Source organism: Cornus florida, unplaced genomic scaffold (genome assembly GCF_030987335.1).
Source record: "Cornus florida cultivar Cherokee Brave unplaced genomic scaffold, ASM3098733v1 CherokeeBrave_3.0.0_Hap2_Chr09, whole genome shotgun sequence".
Classification (NCBI taxonomy): domain Eukaryota; kingdom Viridiplantae; phylum Streptophyta; class Magnoliopsida; order Cornales; family Cornaceae; genus Cornus; species Cornus florida.
Window position 1 is genome coordinate 90483957 of NW_026775579.1, and position 20924 is coordinate 90504880.

At 36.2% G+C, this 20924-nt stretch overlaps 3 protein-coding genes across 8 annotated transcripts; 2 read left to right on the forward strand and 1 right to left on the reverse strand.

Annotated features, from left to right (window-relative positions):
- Positions 1-357: 357 nt before the first annotated feature.
- On the forward strand, positions 358-10895 carry LOC132275089 (protein argonaute 10-like). Of its 6 annotated transcripts, none has more exons than XM_059776474.1 (22): positions 358-1044; positions 2042-2678; positions 2978-3186; positions 3378-3527; positions 3631-3764; positions 3871-3980; positions 4067-4173; positions 4804-4942; positions 5049-5165; positions 5887-5994; positions 6082-6153; positions 6506-6628; positions 6767-6926; positions 7017-7138; positions 7413-7550; positions 7682-7824; positions 7957-8019; positions 8808-8871; positions 8975-9110; positions 9228-9301; positions 9859-9985; positions 10547-10895. In XM_059776474.1, the coding sequence occupies exons 2-22, from the start codon at positions 2178-2180 to the stop codon at positions 10726-10728; spliced, it is 2979 nt and encodes a 992-aa protein (XP_059632457.1). In that variant the 5' UTR covers positions 358-1044; positions 2042-2177; the 3' UTR covers positions 10729-10895. The 6 variants fall into 6 exon arrangements, with proteins under 6 accessions (XP_059632457.1, XP_059632460.1, XP_059632459.1 ...); XM_059776477.1 differs by having other exon boundaries at positions 358-1026; XM_059776476.1 differs by lacking the exon at positions 358-1044 and adding an exon at positions 1249-1368.
- Positions 10896-12570: 1675 nt separating this feature from the next.
- On the forward strand, positions 12571-16363 carry LOC132275090 (meiotic recombination protein DMC1 homolog). The gene is made up of 15 exons (XM_059776480.1): positions 12571-12651; positions 12763-12845; positions 13321-13412; positions 13495-13566; positions 13669-13707; positions 13967-14024; positions 14124-14169; positions 14328-14373; positions 14543-14604; positions 14732-14798; positions 14878-14970; positions 15059-15127; positions 15234-15312; positions 15709-15875; positions 16135-16363. The coding sequence occupies exons 1-15, from the start codon at positions 12638-12640 to the stop codon at positions 16177-16179; spliced, it is 1032 nt and encodes a 343-aa protein (XP_059632463.1). The 5' UTR covers positions 12571-12637; the 3' UTR covers positions 16180-16363.
- A 178-nt stretch (positions 16364-16541) lies between these two features.
- On the reverse strand, positions 16542-19910 carry LOC132275094 (stem-specific protein TSJT1-like). Its single transcript, XM_059776483.1, has 4 exons — positions 19600-19910; positions 17676-17908; positions 17463-17583; positions 16542-16926 (listed from the first exon to the last, which is right to left on the reverse strand). Exons 1-4 carry the CDS (start codon positions 19823-19825, stop codon positions 16739-16741), a joined length of 768 nt encoding a protein of 255 aa, XP_059632466.1. The 5' UTR covers positions 19826-19910; the 3' UTR covers positions 16542-16738.
- Between the last annotated feature and the right edge of the window lie 1014 nt (positions 19911-20924).

Consider the following 20924-nt stretch of genomic DNA (forward strand, 5'->3'; position numbering starts at 1 on the left):
ACAAACTACTCATGTTCTAAGGACAACATCAGCTACTTCACAACCCACCATATCACCCTAGTCTCCATTTAATTCCCGCTAATCCTTGGTCCCAATAGACATTTCTCACCCTTCATCAAAAACCCCAATTGTGAGCCCACTTTGATTAAGACGTTGAACACTTTAACTTGGTCATTCGAGACGCAGGTAATTAGACCATGAATCAGAAAAGCAGATAAGGCCTTGAATAAAGTGGACCACACTAAAGTGGCCCAGTTCATATTGAACTTGGACCGACCGCTACAGCTTACCCAAGCTGCTGGCTAGGTTGTACACAGAAAGATTTTGGGACATACATATAGGGACTAGAGAGAAAGAACTAACAAGTGTTTGTATTTGTAGAGAGATAAAGTGTTCTAGAGAGAGAAAATGAAGCACTTACTGAGAAGTCTGCGTGAGAGAGAGGACTGCAAGTTCGAATTATTCTTCTTCTGTGTATTCTTTTAATCATAAGTAGTTCATTTTCTTTTCTTTGTTTGTGTGTGTATATATATATATATATGTGTGCGCGCTTCAAAATTGTATTTTATAATACACCATGTATGTCCCCGAGGCTGCGCGATCAGTCCAGAGAAACCCAAATGGGATGGAGGATGGAGGACGGAGGAGAGAGAAAGTGAGTTCTAGAGAGAGAAAGAGAGGAGAGAGAAGCAATTAAAAAAAAGCTAAGGACGCTGGCCCTTCACAAGCCTTTTACACGTGATAAAGAAAACACCAAAAGCACTTGCATGCGTGTATAAGATTCATCATCATCATCTCTCTCTCTCTCTCTCTCTGATCTCTCTCTCTCTATATATACACACACACATGACCCTGAAGAATCAATCACACCCCACTAAACCATCTTCTTTTTATCTCCACTTTCTAGCGCTTCAAGTTCTTTGGCAGTTTATCTTTTGAGCCCCTCCCAGTTCATGATTAAAGCTCATTGCTTTGGTGGATTCAAGCTCTTGTCTTGTCTTTTAATGCCTCTCACTGAGCTGGTTGGTGAGTTCAAATTCTTGGGTAAGCTTTGGACACTTCATACTGTATATTCATCTCTTGGGTCATTTTCTATGTAGCAGGAAAATTGGGTACCTTTTATTTATTTTTGTTTTCTCTTTGAAAGTGAAATTGGGTACTTTCAATGGTAATTTTGCCCACTCTTATATGTTTACGTACGTTGTTACTTTACTTTTGTTTTTTTTTTAGGGGTTTTATTCTCTCATGGATCACATAATTTATACAAGTATATATATGTGTGTTGTGTGTGTGTGTTATGTCTCACTTGGATTCACTCGTCTATTTTGTGATTTGCTGATGAAAGTTCGGATTTGGTCAGGGGACAAGGTGAAAGAATACTTTGTCTTCTAGATATTGCCACTATTTGTCTAATTTATTATTATTATATATATATATACACACCTATACGAGTATATATACAAATATTATATATGTATCTAGATAGGTTATAGTCTTCATGATTCGTGGTCATTGGGTTTCATAGAGAAGCATGGAAGAAGAAGGATTGGGTTTTTGGGTAATGGTTAGTTTTGTCTCCACATATATGTTTTTTCCCAGTTCACAACTGATTTTATTTACAAATTCTTTTTTGGGGGTTTCTGTTTGGAGTGGTGGGTTTCTTAGATTTTGAGCGCAAATTCAACAAAATACACAACATGCATATAAATTTTTTTTTCGCTTATTATTTTGCCTTTTTGATAAAAGGTCAGGCATTACTGTGAGAACACTAAAAAGATTTTTTGTTTGTGGATTCTAGAGGATAATGGCTCACATACACAAACACACACACACATTTAAAAAGTATTTTTGGTTTTGTGATTGAAATCTATTTTGCAAAGGAAGGGTAATGTCTCTGGTCTGCAATAAAGACTGGTTTTTCATGTGTACCCTTTTACTTTTGTTTGTGAAAGTCTGATGCATTATCATCATACTGCATATTTTTTTCTATTTTTTCAATTTGGGTCATGTTGCTGACATGTCTTACTGGTCTCTATTTCAGGATTTTCAGTGAAAATAGGCATAAATCTGTGAAGGAAAGTGAACCAAAACTAGTAGAGAAGGCAGTGTCTTGGTGTGCTATTTGGTGAAGGATCTTTCATTGGGACAGGTTTTTGTGCTTTGCATATCAGTTCATCATGCCCATTAGGCAGATTAAAGAGAGCTCAGAACAACACCTTGTGATCAAACCCCACTTACAAAACTCCATGAACCCAGTTCAGAAGCCCCACAAAGCCGCCCAAAATGGCAAAGGCCCACCAACGCAAGAGCACCACAACACCAAACTCCATAACCAAACCTCACCTCCATCAAAAAACAGAGGAAGAAGAAGGGGGAGAGGCGGCCGGAAATCCGATCAAGGCGACGCTTTCATGCGGCCGAGTTCAAGGCCTTGCACCGCCGCGAATAAGCCCATCTTGGCGGCGAAACCGGCTGGGGCTGATGTAGCAGATATACCAAATGGTGGGTCAGTTGGAAATGGGAGCAACTCGTGTGATGTAGAGATGGGTTTTCCTTCTTCCAGCAAGTCTTTGAGTTTTGCCCCTAGACCTGGTCATGGGCAGCTTGGGACAAGATGTATTGTAAAGGCCAACCATTTTTTTGCAGAGTTACCAGACAAGGACTTGAACCAGTATGATGTAAGCTATTCTCTTTGCTTGGTTTACATTAGACATATATGTTGAATATACAGCTGCAAAAAAAATTAAAAATTGGGGCCCTTAAGCTGACATTTCAGTATGCCTATGGTGTTTTTTTCTTCTTATATCTGCTGTAACTTTGCAGATGTAAATGAATGGGCCTTTGCTTTCTCTTTGTCTTTTACTAGCATTAATAAGTCTTAAAACCTGGTCATTAATATTGTTCTGATTGTTCTGTTCTCTGTATATGCCTTATTTATTTATTTATTTATTTATCATCTGTGTTCTGCTACTTGCAGGTTACAATAACTCCAGAAGTTGCATCAAGAACTGTGAACAGAGCCATCATAGCAGAGCTGGTGAAACTGCATAAAGAATCTGACTTGGGGATGAGACTGCCTGCTTATGATGGCAGAAAGAGCTTATACACTGCTGGTGAGCTTCCTTTTGCTTGGAAGGAGTTCAACATCAAACTTGTAGATGAAGAAGATGGAAGTAATGGTCCCAGGTAAGGACACCACCAATTTATAATGTAAATGTGCCATTTTTTTTTTTTTTGTTACTCCTCTTTTAAGTTCTTATTAAATCAAATTAGGTGGAAAATATTGAATGAAAAACAAATTACAGATATAAAAGTGAAGGATGTCCTTTTCTATTTTCTATGTTGTAAATTAATTGGACATTTGAACAATTTTTCAGAAGGGAGAGGGTATACAAAGTGGTGATCAAGTTTGTTGCAAAGGCTAATTTGCATCACTTGGGCCAATTTCTTGCTGGTAAGCGCGCGGATGCTCCACAAGAGGCTCTTCAAATTCTAGACATTGTATTGAGAGAGCTCTCAACAAAGAGGTATGGCCTCTCAAATGTTTTTGAGATCATTTGATCTATATACGTGGCAGTTGATGAGAATTGCTCAAATTGAGTTCTCATTCATATTTTGTGTATTTTAAAGGTACTGCCCTGTTGGAAGATCATTCTTTTCGCCTGATATTAGAAAACCTCAAAGGCTTGGTGATGGCTTAGAGTCATGGTGTGGATTCTACCAGAGTATAAGACCCACCCAGATGGGTTTGTCTCTAAATATTGGTAACTAAACCACAATATGTTGAAATTTTAATTGTTATTGATATTGCTGTTCATTCATTAAATAATTTTCTCCGAATTGTCATTTTTCTATATTCTTGGTTTACAGATATGGCTTCGGCTGCATTTATTGAGGCTCTCCCTGTTATAGAGTTTGTTGGCCAGCTTCTTGGCAAAGATGTGTTATCGAGGCCATTGTCTGATTCTGATCGAGTGAAGGTACTGATCTTTCTTTTGGTGATATGGCTTGGTTATTTCCTTGGTTTTTTATTCAATTTTAAATTTTGCCTTGCAATTTCTGCCAGATCAAAAAGGCCCTTAGAGGAGTGAAGGTTGAAGTAACACATAGGGGTACTGTACGAAGGAAGTACCGTGTTTCAGGATTAACATCTCAGCCCACAAGAGAACTGGTGTAAGAATCTTTTCTTTTTCCTTCAAAGAGTTCTTTTAACTTTTGGTATCTTATTCAATTCTAAGATAAAAGGAGTAGGGGGTATAGAACAACAACAATAACAAAGCTAATTGTCAACTACGTTGGCTTCTTCAGTAGTTCTGTTCCATTGGCCATTTTTATTGAAACATGTAGACCATTATATTGTTTCTCATTACTTATTGCTTAGGTTCTATTTCAGCATTCATCCCAATCAAGAGATATATCTTCTACTAGCTCGTAGGCTTCCATATATATTTCATTACCTTTTTTCTTTCTTTCTTTTTTTCTTTTGTCACACTTTTTAGAGCACCCCATAATCCTGGGCACATGTAGTCCTCCCCCCCCCCCCCCCCCCCCCCCCCGGTCCCACATGCACCAACCAATTACCCGAAAAATTCCCTGGGGGTGGCCCCAAGGGGATTCAAACTCTCAACCTCCATGTATATGTCATTACTTAAGCACTCATTTTTTTTTTCCTAGTCTCTCTCTTGTCATTTTATCACATTCATCTTGAATCAAATCACTATTCACTTGCAATTTTTTTCCTCTTCTCGTGGATTCTTGATAAGCCTGCATAAATGTCTAATCTGCCATTGTTTTTTTGTTCAGGTTTCCAGTTGATGACAACTCAACCATGAAATCAGTTGTTGAGTACTTCCAAGAAATGTATGGCTTCACAATTCAACATACACATCTTCCTTGCCTTCAAGTAGGAAATCAGAAGAAGGCAAACTATTTACCCATGGAGGTAAAAGAGCTGACACTCACTACAAGTACTTCATTTCCTACTGATGGATTCAATTACATTCCCTTTTTCAGAACATGTATCTCATCTGTTGGGTGTTGGTTTGCAGGCCTGCAAGATTGTTGAGGGACAACGATATACAAAAAGATTGAATGAGAAACAAATTACTTCTCTTTTGAAAGTTACGTGCCAAAGGCCCAGGGATCAAGAAAATGACATTTTGCAGGTATCTGCGATACTAAAATCTTGCCTATATTTTACTTTGGTAATGTCAGAAAAACTTCAGCGAATTATTGGCTGCATGTTTTGTTTATCGTTTTATGTTCCATTTGGTTACTGATGTTGAGAAGAAAAAAGAACTTTTATTTAGTCCACTATTGTATTGCCAAATAACATAATAAATGAAAAACCTAATATGGTATACTCTGGCTCCTTGCAATCACATGTACATTAAAAAAATTAAATAACTTAATAAATGTGAAGACCTAATATTGTATGCTACTATCCTCTGGCACCTTGCAATCACATGAGCATTATTAAATTTATTAGTTTATGATCTATGTGATTACATGATGGGAATGTAGCTATAGATATTAAAATTCACTGAAATATTTAATTTGAAAACATTATTGGTTTAAAACTATGACCAGAATCTACCTTCTACATGAAACACTATATCACTGTGGGAAAAAATATCAAAGTCACTTAATGTAATACCCCTAACTTAAGTAGGATCAAAATTAATGCGAGGAGGGAACTGTTGAAAATTACTTGACATAAAGTTATTATATTGAGCACATACACTTATTTTCTGTTTAAGGATCCTTTAAATTACAAACCATTATTTTAAAATAATTTTACTTTGTGAATCTTTTGATGTTTCTGGGAATTGGCCACGCCTAAGAAAAGTTATGTTTTATCCTTTGTGCTCTTCCAATTGCAAACAGACAGTTCGACATAATGCTTATGATCAAGATCCATATGCGAAGGAGTTTGGGATCAAAATCAGTGAAAAACTCGCTTCAGTAGAGGCTCGAGTTCTCCCTGCTCCTTGGGTAATACTGTTCTTCCTAAATCTCTTTGTTCAATCTTTAAATGAATGAGGATGTTTCACCACTGACTGATGTTACTCTTATCTGCAGCTGAAATATCATGAAACTGGGAAGGAAAGGGATTGCTTGCCTCAAGTTGGTCAGTGGAATATGATGAACAAGGTATTATTCTTTCCTGTTCTGGAGAATGCCTTATTTTATTTTCTCGGCTAAGCAAAAATGTGCTTGTATTAAGTTGCTTTAATTTTCATGCAAGGATCGACTAACTTCAGCTTACTAATCAACATGTATAAAAGTGATTTAGTTCATCTGCTGTTGTTCAACTAAGATAGTCAGAATTGAGAGATTGAACATTAATTCATCTCATCTATAATTTAAAGAAAAATTCCAAATGCTCCTGAATTTATACATTCTTTGATTTGGGTGTCTTTCAATATTCTCTCACTATAAAAGGGGTGAATATTTATGGCTGATATAGCTTCTGCAACTTATCTATTGATCTTGTATATAACAGAAAATGATTAATGGGATGACTGTTAGCCGGTGGGCATGTATCAACTTCTCACGGAGCGTGCAAGAGGGTGTTGCTCGTGGGTTTTGCAATGAACTGGCTCAAATGTGTCAAGTTTCTGGCATGGTAGTATATATATATACTTATTTATTTATTTAATATATATGTGTGTGTGTGTGTGTGTGTGTGTTCTATTTCTGTATGTTTTATAGGTCAATAACTCTTTGTTTTGCTCTAAAGTTGCAATCTGCTGTTGTTTTGTAGGAATTCAATCCAGAGGCTGTGATTCCAATCTATTCAGCCAGGCCTGAGCAAGTAGAGAAAGCTTTAAAACATGTTTATCATGCATGTATGAACAAACTCAAAGGGAAAGAATTGGAGCTTGTATTGGTTATTTTGCCAGACAACAATGGGTCTCTATATGGTATGTCTAGTGTGAACTTGTTTTGTTTGAATTGCATTGAAATTGAAGATTTATTGACATTACAAGTTTGATCTTATTCTGGATTTCTAGGTGATCTGAAACGAATATGTGAAACTGATCTCGGTTTGATATCACAATGCTGTCTTACTAAACATGTCTTCAAGATTAGCAAGCAATACTTGGCTAATGTGTCATTGAAGATCAATGTTAAGGTGCGATATATCTCCTTATTCTATGGGGACACCAGTTTAAATTTCACATTTCACTCTCTGAGAATGCCTGCATACCTGAAGCTGATATATTTCATGTGTTTGACATGTTGTTTTCAAACTTCATCCACATTTTTTCCCTGATATATTTGCCATTGCTGTATCTAGCTTGGGCTTTCATACTCTTCTCACATTATTTATCAAATTCATTCTTAATTGCAGATCAGTTGAATTCATAATATAGCCAACTTTTTAAGTGTTCTTATTGATAGTGCAGATGGGTGGTAGAAACACTGTTCTTCTGGATGCTATCAGCTGTCGGATACCGTTAGTCAGTGACATACCAACCATAATATTTGGAGCAGATGTGACTCACCCAGAGAATGGAGAAGACTCCAGCCCCTCGATAGCTGCTGTAAAATTCCTTAACTGATATCATGCTTCTTAGAAACTTTTTCCTGCAATGACCATGGGAACCCTCCTCCCCACTTTTTCCTCGTAAGTAGGTTTAGGATCTTGTTACTGATAGAAGTTGTTCCACTGTAGGTTGTAGCATCTCAGGATTGGCCTGAAGTTACAAAATATGCGGGACTGGTATGTGCTCAAGCTCATAGACAGGAACTAATACAAGATTTGTACAAGACATGGCACGATCCTGTTCGTGGCACAGTTTGTGGTGGCATGATTCGGTATAGACCTTTCACCTCTGCTACCTTGGTCTTCTCATTATTTAAATATTTCTTTTTCTGTACAATTATTTTCTTTATTCTCTTTTGGTGGTGGGAGGGTTCGTTATTTATATTACATTTCTGTCAATGCAGGGATCTTCTGGTGTCTTTCCGGAAAGCAACAGGGCAAAAACCACTGAGGATTATATTTTACAGGTTAATATACTTTTCTAAAACTATTGATTTTTTAGAAGTATTTTCTACAAGGAAAATGCAACCTGGAGGTTCCTCCCATGACAAGGATCATGGGCTCTCTTTATTAGATCTTAGATTGCGAATTTTACTTTAAGATTGCTTCGAATTTGTCTTTTTATTCACAAATCTCAATACCTTTTTTTAATCCAGCGATAGTGATCAACAAGGTGATTCATGACTCTCGTCATGAAAGAGACATTTTCATAACCTTTTTCAATTTTAAAATTTGTTCCATGCCTGCCTTTTGATGTCTCTTGACACAGAGCACTTGAATTACCTCACAGCTACCTTCGTTTGGTCTCAATTTGGTATGATACTCCAGGCTGCTTTATAGTTTTCCTGCTGACGTCAACATCATCTCTGTCACCGATTGAACAACACTGCATTATCCACCTAACCTAGCCTGGTTATGCCTCCATCACCAATAATTTGCCTTCCTGCATTACTGCCACCATCATCATCGCTACCATTGCCATCGCCTTTGACGCGAAACAACCATAAACATCATTTTTATCAGAGTCCATTGTACTTCAATACCATGAGATGTTTCTAATGTGCATATGCATGTATACATGGGAGATTGCATGTAATTGCCTCTGAGCTCAAGTGTATATAAGTGTCGCTAAATTCATATGTCAGTATTGTTGGCCTGCATGCTAAAATGCCTAGTTGGATTCTATACAGATATGCATCATAAACTTATTCCATGATTGTAATTCAAATCTCTAATTGAAAAAAAATTTGAGCAGGGATGGTGTGAGTGAAGGGCAATTTTACCAAGTCCTACTTTTTGAGTTAGATGCGATTCGGAAGGTTAGTGCTGCTTTATTTTTTTTATTCTGTCTTATTCTGTTCTAAAAATTATCAGAAACAAGGTAGAAAATTTTGTGGCCCTGATAAGATGATATCTATATAGGCTTGTGCGTCTTTAGAACCGAACTATCAACCGCCAGTGACTTTCATTGTGGTACAAAAACGACATCACACCCGGTTGTTTCCCAACAACCATAGGGATCGGAGCAGCACCGACAAAAGTGGAAACATTTTGCCTGGTAATATTTTACTCATTGGAAAGCTGTCACCCCTAACATAAATATACATAAATGTCACTCTTAGTGTTATATATATATATATTTAAAATCTATCTAATGATGCTGTTGTTTTCTCAGGCACTGTGGTTGATTCTAAAATTTGTCATCCTACGGAATTTGACTTTTATCTCTGCAGCCATGCTGGTATTCAGGTAAAAACATGGTTTTTCTTTTCATTTCATTTTTTCCATTTGCATTTGGGATTAGAAAAGTATATGCAGTTAGTCTTGTAGCTCTGAAGATGGTGAAACAACATTTTAATAAAGAATAATTTCTTTAAAAAATCTCTTGTTGGTATTCTCATGTGCAAATAATGTTGTTAAAAAACTCTTTGTTGGTATTCTCATGTGCAAACAGAACAACTTAAACTTGTTGCATTATTGTTGTGAAGATGATACTATCTGTTAAATTACTTGATATTGTTTTTCTGCCTTTTCTGGGAGGACCTACACACCTTTAGATGAGGTCCAACTCTGACCTCAGTCTGGTCACTAACTTATCTTAAGGTCCTATGGTTATAATGGAACTTCTTTCTTCGGGTGAGATACCTGAAACAGAAGGGACCGATAGGGAGGACTCTTTACCATATTTCACAGGGGGGATAATTCATTTTGTGTAAAAATCTTAATCTCCTGTAGTTTAAAATTAAATAGAAACTGATTTCTGAAATTTAAAATTAACGAATCATTACTTCTTGGTAATATGACAGGGAACTAGTCGGCCAGCTCATTACCATGTTCTATGGGATGAAAATAATTTTACAGCAGATGGGATCCAGTCACTGACCAACAATCTCTGTTACACATATGCCAGGTGCACGCGTTCTGTCTCTGTTGGTAAGCCATTGCTCCTCCTCCTCTACCTGGTTGCTCATTAATTTGCATATCATATCAGCCGCTTAAGCTCAGTACTTCCAAAAACACGAATAAGAAGGCCATGACAGACACCATGAGAACAGTACACCATGATTATCATTTACCTCAGCTTCAAAAATGTCCTCCGATTTGGAGGAACAAGAAGAATTCTTGAAAGCCTAACATGCTCTCACTCACCACTGTAGGCCCTCAGTTGAAGCATTAGAATATTATGTGGAAAGGGGGAAAAAATGAAAATGAATAAAGTGACCAAAACTCACCCCGAGTACTGTATTGTCAAGAACCATTTTTACCCCCCGATAAGTTGTTGGTCAAACTTTTAAAAGGGCATTTGAGTTATGCCACTTGAATTAAATCATGCCCATAGAGTAGTAGCGCCTCATTACATCACAATTCATTTAGAATTGTATGCTCTTACGCTTAAAATTAACACATGGATCATTAATTCAAGTTTATTCGCATTGTCTATAGTAGGGTTTCAATTATCTGTTAATGATTAATTTCACGGATCATTGCGCACAGTTCCTCCGGCGTATTATGCGCACTTAGCGGCATTTCGAGCAAGATTCTACATGGAACCATATATGCAGGAAAATAGCTGTGCAGGTCAAGCTGCCAAGGGCACACGAGCAGCTGGAGAGTCCGGTGTGCGGCCCCTGCCGGCCCTGAAGGAGAATGTGAAGAGAGTAATGTTTTATTGTTAATTAGATTAAAGAAAGAAATTGTACTGGGTGAGTGGTGTAGGGTTGTTCAACAGTTATGGTAGAGTCACCTTTGTATATGTAAGATATTGATTCTGTCAGTTGTAAGGTCGTACAGCTTATATCAGTGATTACAAAGTGCTAGAGCTTCAGTTTTCTTTGGAACACAAGACTCTGCAAGTTGCATGCATCCAGATTACAGGTCCATTTCTCTCCGCAATACCTATCTATCATGGTATAAATTTCATATTTAGCAATTCCCTTCACAAACTAGAGGATAAGTGAAAACCTTTCCCACCCTGGGATTGATTGTTTCTGGTTTTGAACCCGTGAATTCCTGGTCACAAGGAAACAATCTTAGTGCATGTGGTGTAGGAGGTTTGTTATTGAGAACCCTAAAACCAAAAAGGGGCGCATAAGATGTAGATGTAGGCAGCCTTATTTCAGCACGAGGAGAGACCGTTCCGGTCACAATAACTTTTTAAATATGTAAAAAGGAATATGTCCTAGTCCATACAAATTGCACTTCAAATAGCTATACTTGTCATGTGTGTAATACATTTTGTTCTAACGACTCTACACATACTTGAGAGAGATGATCTTCTAAAGAAAAAAAACAAGAAAGACAATAAAATGGGAAAGAAAAGCTGAATACAGAAAACTGTCAGCTTGTTATGAAATTCAAATATGGACAATCTTACTGTTCTATTTTTTCAGTCATCTTAGATTCCTTCTATTTGAAGCAGTTGTTGTAACTTGCTATTTTCATGATGGAAAACATCCATGACCTAAGGAAAACACAGGACACACAAAAATGTAATGACATCCATTGTATATATTAAGCAACCTCGTTGAATGAAGTCTTACAATCTCAATTTGAAACAAAAAAAAAAAAAAAAAAAATACAGATCAATGCTCTCTCTCTTCCTTAGGCATCAAACATGAGCCAGGAAAAGAGTACTATATGGAGACCAAATTTTTGAAGGAAAAATAAAACACAATACACAAGAAGACGCACAATTTATCTGGTTCGCCAAAATTGTTTTTGCTTAGATTACATTAGAAATTTCACTATCAATAATGGGTGTTTATAATGAAGGGTTATCACAAAACCCTAACAAATTCGGTTGTTTCTGAAAATATGAACATATATTCAACACACAAAAAAATAAAGAGACTTAAATATAAAGGGCATTCAAGGATATAAAAGATAATTTTTCCATTGAGGTACAAAGTAACAGTATAAACCGAACTTGTAATTCAGACTTCACATCAAGCTTTATTTTAAAACTAAACATTCAATTTTGTTCTATGCCATCTTTTCATGCTAATTTTACATTAAAAAAAGAAAGAAAAAGATCACCAAAATTTAAATTAGTTTGTTCTACACAAATTTTATGGATTAATTTATTCTTAATAGCCCATCAGTGTAAGCAAAGAAGTTTACACAAGTATTATAGTTATTGAATATTTATTTTATTTAATATTTAAACTATATATATCTGCTATAATTCCAATAAATTGCCACGTATAGGCAGTGATATGATTATATGCCAAAATGTGTATCATGCTTTTAGTGAAAAATATTTCTTATTTTCAATAAATAGAATTTCCTAACAAATATATATATATACATATTGACCTTACTAAGGGACTTCAACTATCTTAAAAGACGAAAATATCCAAACAGTCAACCTTCGCCACTTATCCCATTAGCCAATAGTGTAGAATACGTTAGTGTATGTGTGTGTATCCGTATAGAAATGGATCCCAGACACGAATTAACTCAAACTTGATAAATGTCTTCAATTCCGCCATTTAATTTGGTTTCACAGTGTTCAGAATTCAAAATATTCAGTTTCAAACTCGCAAAACCAGAGCGCGCTCTCTCTCTCTCTCTAGTGAAACAAACATGGTTTCTTTCAAGTAAGCTCTGATCCGATCGCTAACGTATCTGGTTGATTTCTAGATATAGAGGAATTGTGTTAGATCAAAGTCCTAATGATTTGTTGATTTTCTGTGTGTGTTTGAGCTCAGATCCGAAGAACAGAGCCAGTTGCAACTCGTCGAAAGAGAAGAGATCGATGATGAAGAAGAATTGTTTGAAGCGATCGACAAATGTAACGATAAATCTTTGATTTCTCCTTATTTCTGATCATGTCCTTTAATTTTGTTTGTTCTCGTTTTCACGTTGCCTCATGCTCGTATTGCTGCCGAGTTTACATGTTTGTTAATCGAAATGCACTTTGTTTCACCATAGCTTGGAGTTATAATTTCAATTTATTGGTAGATTGATGAGATTCGAATTCAAACCTCTTACTATTTGCAAATTTCTGCAGAATTTAGGTTTTCCTTTTTTTTTCCCTTTCTATTCTTCTTCGTTTACGATTATATATTTAGAATTCCGCTGGATTTATGATTTCTTGAGTGAGACGTTCATCTGAATTTCAGTTTAATTTCGTCTGTAAATATAGATAAACATCTCTGTTTTGGAAGCAGTTGTCGATTTTTGTGATTTAGTTCAGTCGTGGAGAGAGTTGAATTTGTACTGCCTATTATGTATCTAGTTTGTTCCCAATTTTTGCATCTTCGCAGTGACTACTCATGGAATCAATGCTGGAGATGTGAGAAAACTTCAAGATGCAGGGATCTACACCTGCAATGGCTTGATGATGCATACGAAGAAGGTGAAAAGACATGTTTCAGTTTAAATCCTTCGAACTTTGATAATTTTGGCAAGCTTTGCTTAGACTTGAATCAACTTTGCAGAGCTTAACTGGAATCAAAGGATTATCTGAAGCCAAAGTGGAAAAGATATGCGAGGCTGCAGAAAAGCTAGTGGTTAGAGCTTTTTTATTGACCAAAACGTTAATATGCGATTATTTATACTTTTTCCCATTTAAACTATTTTCTGCTAACTTATTTCATTCGAATTTCTCTCAGAATTTCGGCTACATCACCGGAAGTGAAGCTCTGCTCAGAGTAAGATCTTAATTCTCTTAGATTTCAGTCGATAGCTATTCCATAAGCTAAGATGTAGAGGAACTTTGGATGTAGAAATTTGATCCATCCGGGCAGATATCAGCTCAGTATTGATCTGATATCTGCATCGTTTTTCAAAATTTTGGCGGGAAGTCTGGAATTAGAGAAAACAGTGAATGTTAGCAGAACCTTCAAGAGTAGTTGGTTAAGTTCACATATTTTACGATGAATTTGAAACTAACTATAGTTTACTTTACAGAGAAAGTCGGTAGTCCGCATCACAACCGGAAGCCAGGCACTAGATGAGCTCTTAGGCGGTAATTTTGCAGTCTTGATTGCTTTGGTTGATTCAATAGTTTGTTGTTTCTTATTGACAGTGTTCGCTGTAATTACTTTGTGTTTACAATTTTGCAAAGGTGGAATTGAAACTATGGCAATTACAGAAGCTTTCGGGGAATTCAGGTGACAACCACAATATCCTCCCATTTTCACGTTCAAATATTTCTAAATGAATAAAGCACATTTGTGATTTTACTTATAAATGAATTTTTAGTTACATTTTACTGTTTAATTTCTGAACTTAGCTTCTAACCATATGCTTCATCAACACTGTGTCTCAGGTCTGGAAAGACACAGCTGGCACATACTCTCTGCGTTTCTACACAGGTCCATTTTCTTACTCTATTTGTTGCATCAATTGCCAGTGGATGAAAAGTTAAGTTTTACAACAATATCATGGATTAGTGTTGGTCCTTCATGTATGAGAGTAACTATATTGATTTAGATCCAAATTGTGACATTTGTGTTAGTTATAGCTATTCAATTGCTTTTGCAGCTTCCCACTAACATGAAAGGAGGGAATGGAAAAGTTGCTTATATTGATACTGAAGGAACTTTGTATCCTTTCTGTTTGTTTATCCCTCATAACATCAGAATTTGGCATATATTGTAGTTCATATTTTATGAAATCTTAACAACTACCCGCCAACTTTTATGTTCTCTCCTCAACTATATACTCTCGTAGCCGACCTGATCGAATAGTACCTATAGCTGAAAGGTTTGGCATGGATGCAGGAGCAGTCCTGGACAATGTGAGGATGTTTGTATTTTTTATCAATTGAATCTGGAAAATAAACAGAACTGATTGTGTTTATTCATGTAACATGAAAGATCATTTATGCCCGTGCATACACATATGAACATCAGTACAACTTGCTACTTGGTCTGGCAGCAAAAATGGCTGAGGAGCCTTTTAGACTTTTGGTGAGTAACACCATTAATGGAATCTTTCCTAATGCTAGAACTATCAGGAGGCCTCGTAAGCTTATACATATATGAATTGACATTCCAGATTGTGGACTCAGTAATTGCTCTATTTCGAGTGGATTTCACAGGAAGAGGAGAACTTGCAGACCGCCAGGTTTACTTCATTCACTTCTGAACATACCTTAAATACTATAGAAATACTAATCCTTCTCTTTAAGTGTTGATTCTCTTCAATGACATCGGTTGATTGGTATCTGCAGCAAAAGCTAGCTCAGATGCTCTCTCGATTAATAAAGATAGCAGAGGAATTTAATGTTGCAGTCTATATGACCAACCAAGGTAATCCTTGACCAATCTAAAACATCTCTTAGCTTGTTCATCCATCCACAAATATTCCCATTTCACATCAGACAGATTCTGCAATTAGCAAGTTTAATAACTGGTTCTAGTTTTATTATTAGATTTACGATTTCAAAGTACCAAACATTGATAGTAATAATAATACTATAAAAGTATTCAGAGCATAGCTCCATATTTGAGGTTCTCTTTGCTTTTTCATTATGGCTAAAAGGATTTAATTGCTAGATATCTAAGGTTTCTAACTATAAAAGTTAAATATATATCATCAGTATTGGGCAATTTGTACAGTCATTCTTCCAATGGAGAAATTAGTTGTAAAACTGGCATTTTTAGAGGCTTTCTAATAATCCTGTGTAAATTGAACAATGGTTGCAGTGATTGCGGACCCAGGTGGAGGTATGTTCATATCAGATCCAAAAAAGCCAGCAGGAGGGCATGTGCTTGCTCATGCAGCCACAATAAGGTTGATGTTCAGGAAGGGCAAAGGGGAACAGCGTGTCTGCAAGGTGTTTGATGCTCCAAATCTACCAGAGGCCGAAGCAATATCCTTCCTCTGTTAAGCTAGTTCTCAATTACTTTCTGAAAAAATCTGGATCTTTTATCATAAATGTGACCATTTGATCATAAGTAAATACTGACTCAACACGAACCCAACGTGCCACTATAATCTGGTGTCATTTTGGTCGCTGATCCTAAATTAAACACTCTCAATCTGTATTTATGCATTCATCCTATTCCAGCTACTTAAAACTTCCAACCTGCATTGATATATCGGTTTCAAGTTGTCCTTAACAGATACACGTATTTCAGATAACACCTGGAGGAATTGCAGATGCAAAGGACTGAAGTTTCTTCGGAACCAGAAAAGGGCAACCAGTGCATATTTTAGATTTCCTGATATCTACTAGGAGTATAGTTTTTCTGTTTCTCTGCCATGTGGTTGAGCATATGTTGTAATTGATGAGACATACAAGTCATTTTGGCAACAATTCCAGTATTTCAGATATAAAAGTTAGCAGCATATGAAGTATTTCTAGTTGGCCTTTGGTTATGTTATACAACATATCAAACTTACATTGACAAGTTAATATGATATAGTACAATGTATACAAATTCTATGCCTTGAGAAACAGCAGTTGGCAGCAATTTGCCAAACTAATGTCATTACTCAATTTGAAAAGCCTGAAACAGTATGCTGCTTAAAAGAGTGAGAACCTAGAAGCCCATAGAAAGGGCTCTTGATGTATCAGATTAAAATGAAACAGTAAGCATTGTGTATAGCGGCATCAAGAGCTTTGTTTACTATTTACAGTACTTCCTTGTAACATAGAGTGCAGGGCCATTGACTAAGGGCAGGTGGAGGGTAACTAATAACAACAGCATTGCTAATGGAAATTTGACGTGTTCAGTAGTTCTGAGACCAGTTCGTGGCACTCCCAACTCTTGGCATACCAGTTTCCTTCCGGGAATCTGCATCAACCTTGAAAGTTGCACCGCACACCTGACCTGAACTATCCACCCTTGGCACTAGCTTCAACTCATTAAGAGGGTGCTCAAAACTCCTTAAGCCTCCAGAGGTTGTAAAGAAGCATCCTGAGGAAAACAATAAGAAAACTGAATAATATACCTCCATGGGAATGACCTTCGCAATGAGATAATGAAATAGAAGGAAATGCTGATTAAGTAATCTACTTATGCTCAAAATAGGAAGCTATACAGAAAATAACCATAGCCATGAGATGAGAAGTGGGCAGTAAAAGTGATGCTATAGAAGCCAAATCCTAATCCCAACTACTCAGGGAGTGGGGTTGACTAAAAAACAGTGAAGTGAACCCTTAATTTAGAACAAACACGGAAAGCAAACGAGTATGTTTCTAGGAAACCAAATAGAAGGAAAGCCATGGAAGTGTGCAGGATAAAAATGTAGCTCTTACCATGGGAATTTTGTTTCACAAAAATTCCCTTGCTAAGTATATATTCTTTTTCCCTTCGATTCACCCATATTTGGGAGCCAAAATGTCTAAAAATAGCAATTAGGTTTGTGAAAAACCACCAAAGCACATAGGACTTTTAAAATATAAATTCAAAATACTGTGGATTACTAATTAACAAAAGTCCATATATTATACCTTTGGGAAATGGTGCAAAGGATCTTCCACAGCCCTTCTTCATCATTTCTGCATCATCTGAGAGAACTAGATTGCCTTCAGAATCAGTTCCCCAGAAGAAGGGAACACTCCCATCAGTATCCTGTGATACATGAAGGTAAAAGCAAGCCCAGTGAAACTACCGATTTATAACTATACAGGGAAGTTTTCAAAACAATATCAATGTCTACTCACAGTTGCTACAAATGCAGTTTTTGAAGAGTTGTCATAGAGAATAAATGCAAACTTCCCATGGATATCTCTCACAACCTGATCTGCAGGATACGGACCTCTATCCCTCAAAGTTCTGTAAGCTTCCATGATAATGATCACTTCATTTGCTGTCTTGTTTAATCCATACTGTTGTTTAAGATGAGTAATATTCTCGATGTGGCCTTGAAACAAGCAGAAGATGTCCAGCAAACAGTCTAGCAGAGAAGAAATCAAACAACATAAAAGGGGGGCCTAAATAACAGAACTTGTAATCAACCAATTAGTGTTTTATAAGAAAAATAAAAATAAAAAAATAAAAAAGCGAAGGGAAACTTGTAGCTTTGATTTTCCCCCCCTTCTAGTTGATTTGAAAGCCGCTACAAAGTCAACACTATTTTTCTTTTTCTTCTTCTTATAAGTAGGAGGTGTCACTCAAGCTTACTAAAGGGGCAAACCTTAATGGGCACACATACTATCCCAACATCTAAGAAAGGTTTAAGACATAAAGACCCTCCCCGAGAGCCATATGATATGAACAAAGTGTTAGGCACCACATGTTTCAACTTGCGATTTGGGAGCTCCGCACCATCAAACTCTGACTGCTCCAAAGACCAACAGCAAATGGTTACAACTATCCACATTGACCTAACTCTATTTCTAACCTGTCTCCTAAGCACATCGTCAAAGAGGAGGGAATGGATTCGAGTCCGGGTGTGGGCAAAAAGAGTGAAAAAAAAGATGTCACTTAAGCTTACCAAAGGGGCAAAAAATAAGTAAAAATGGACTATATATAGCAAAATAAAAGCTCAAAAACCTTAATGGACACACATATTCCGAAATTCGATGTATTCAAAGGTTGACTCGATAAACAAAATGAATTGTTGAATGTGGTGACAGAGGCTACTAGACGAAATCTAGAGCCAGTAATCCTAAGCATCTAAGAAAGATTTAAGACAGAAAAACCCTCCCTGAGAACCATATAATATGAACAAAGTGTTAGGCCACCACATGTTTCGACTTGCGTCTTTGGAGCTCCACACCATCAAACTTTGTCTGCTGCAAAGACCAACAGCAAATGGGTACCACTCTCTCCACATTGACCTAACTCTTCTTCTAACCTGTCTCCTAAGCACATCCTCAACATGTCCAAAACCGATCATGGCATGACCCACTGAACTCCAAATAGAAGTAAAATAATACTACAAGTGTCGTCGCTGGGCAGGCAATAAGAGAGGTCCAATTTATCAACAATTAGGTACGGAGGGAGATAAATTAGAATAAATTTAGCTGTTCATTCTGAAGGAAGCATTACGTTTTATTTTCCATATTGTTTAACAGCGAGATTGAGTTAATGTGTGACAATACTATCATATTACAACACAAAAGTTGAAGCCAACAAATTGGAGGAAATTAGAATTTGAAACAAGGCATCTTCAAGAAATCTTGAAAATTCTAATAGATTTTTTAATAGTGTTAGGTTTATTTCATTTTGCAGGACATCCAAACACCTAAACAAGTGTCACAATAATAAAGAATATTAAAGCAATTGGCCTGAATAAGAGTTTTGTAATTGGAAAATGAAGATAAAGAATATCAAACCAATAACTAATAAGATAAAATACTATGAAACAAATTGAAAATGAAGGCAAATAAAAATCTTCAAATTTGGATTATATGCTCAATTACCACATCATCTATCATAGGCCAAATAAAAAGCCCACAGAATGAGAAACAAGCTGCAAAACAAGGAAGTAATTGGAAATATAAGATGATCCAACAAAAAATTAACAAGATGAATAGTCTCAGATCATTAGAAAATCTACATAACAGTGTGTGTAATATGAAAAGTAAAAAAGTATAGCCCAGAATTAGGAAGATCAAATCAATGAGAAAAACAAGAAAGAACCCAGATCGTGAAAATGAGTATCGAACCTTGGGAGGAGAGGGTTCTGTCTGTCCATGGAGTAGGCTATGACACCCGCTTCATGGAGGTTGATGGTAACCGAAACAGGGTGCAGAGAGGAGAAGTGATGAGCCAAAAACCCATCTTTCAACGCACAGACCGAGTCCGAGTGTGGGCTCCGTAGAGCCTCGGGGCTCTTACCAACCGAATTGTCAAACACTGCGAGCATTTTTATTTGTTTCTTGATCCTGTAAACGCAGATAGAGAAGGAGACGACGACGACGACGACGAAGAACAGGAGTGAGAGAGTCAAAGGTAGTTACTAATATTGGAAAGCGGAAGCTTGATTGACAAATTTGCCCTTTTTTCCTGTTAAAATTGCGCTACCGTATCTTATCTATAACCTCTATTTCGTACACCGTTGGAGCGTGCTAAGATTTATTTACTCCTATTTTTGTTTGTTTTTTCTAACCGACACAACTTTTTTTTATAAAAAATATCCATATAGATCCAAGCTAGAGTTTAGTAATTATATTTGTATTAATGCAATAAAATTAATGTAAATTACTTTTGTTTATATGATAATACATTATGTTATTAGTTTTTTGGTTTTGTTTATATGATAATACATTATGTTATTCATTTTTTGGTATATTCATGTCATATCCGTTTTACGTGAAAATAAAAAATAAATAAATTAAATTAAAAAACTCAATTTATCCACTTATTAACTAGGGTGCACTCATCTTGTCGGGGAAGTTGGAAGCTCAACCAAGCAATTTAAAATTATCTTCTCTTATTTTTTAAGGTGAAAAATCAAAGAGATCGAGTCCCAGCAAAACAAAACGTGTGTTATTTACCTAGCCAAAAAAATTCCACCACTGGTATTAGTCCAATCTCTCATATGAGAGGGAAAACATAAATTTCACTAAGACAAATCTCATTATAACTAAAACAATGGTGTAAAGTTATGGGTAGTTTCGAAGTATATAAATCAAATACAAAAGAAAGTTATTTTATTTTATTTTTACTTAAAGATAAGATCTTTTTTTACTCTTAAGGCTAATTTGGTGTGATAGAATGAATTGGAATGGAATAAAAATAAAAATGAGAATGGAATGAGTATGGAGGTAGGAATGATCATTCTTTTTATTGAAAAGTAAAATGATTTTGATAGAATGACCATTCTCCAAGAATAATAGGAAATAATGATTCCAACTTTAAAATTGACACCAAACAGAATAGCCATTCCATTCTACTTTCTTTTATTTCATTTCACCACACCAAACTAACCCTTAGATTTCCACCTTCCCTCAAATGAAAAGTTA

What these genes read in the sequence shown, in the direction of transcription:
- LOC132275090 (XM_059776480.1), top strand. An exon ending in ACTAGATGAGCTCTTAGGCG is followed by an intron (nt 14,025 to 14,123) that starts GTAATTTTGCAG and finishes AATTTTGCAAAG; the next exon opens with GTGGAATTGAAACTATGGCA. An exon ending in CAGGAGCAGTCCTGGACAAT is followed by an intron (nt 14,799 to 14,877) that starts GTGAGGATGTTT and finishes GTAACATGAAAG; the next exon opens with ATCATTTATGCCCGTGCATA.
- LOC132275089 (XM_059776474.1), top strand. Translation starts at nt 2,178, where the DNA reads ATGCCCATTAGGCAGATTAAAGAGAGCTCAGAACAACACCTTGTGATC. An exon ending in AAGAAAATGACATTTTGCAG is followed by an intron (nt 5,166 to 5,886) that starts GTATCTGCGATA and finishes AATTGCAAACAG; the next exon opens with ACAGTTCGACATAATGCTTA. An exon ending in CTGAGGATTATATTTTACAG is followed by an intron (nt 8,020 to 8,807) that starts GTTAATATACTT and finishes AAATTTGAGCAG; the next exon opens with GGATGGTGTGAGTGAAGGGC.
- LOC132275094 (XM_059776483.1), bottom strand. Translation starts at nt 19,825, where the DNA reads ATGCTCGCAGTGTTTGACAATTCGGTTGGTAAGAGCCCCGAGGCTCTA. An exon ending in AAACTGCATTTGTAGCAACT is followed by an intron (nt 17,584 to 17,675) that starts GTGAGTAGACAT and finishes CATGTATCACAG; the next exon opens with GATACTGATGGGAGTGTTCC. An exon ending in CTTTGCACCATTTCCCAAAG is followed by an intron (nt 16,927 to 17,462) that starts GTATAATATATG and finishes TGTTTTCCTCAG; the next exon opens with GATGCTTCTTTACAACCTCT.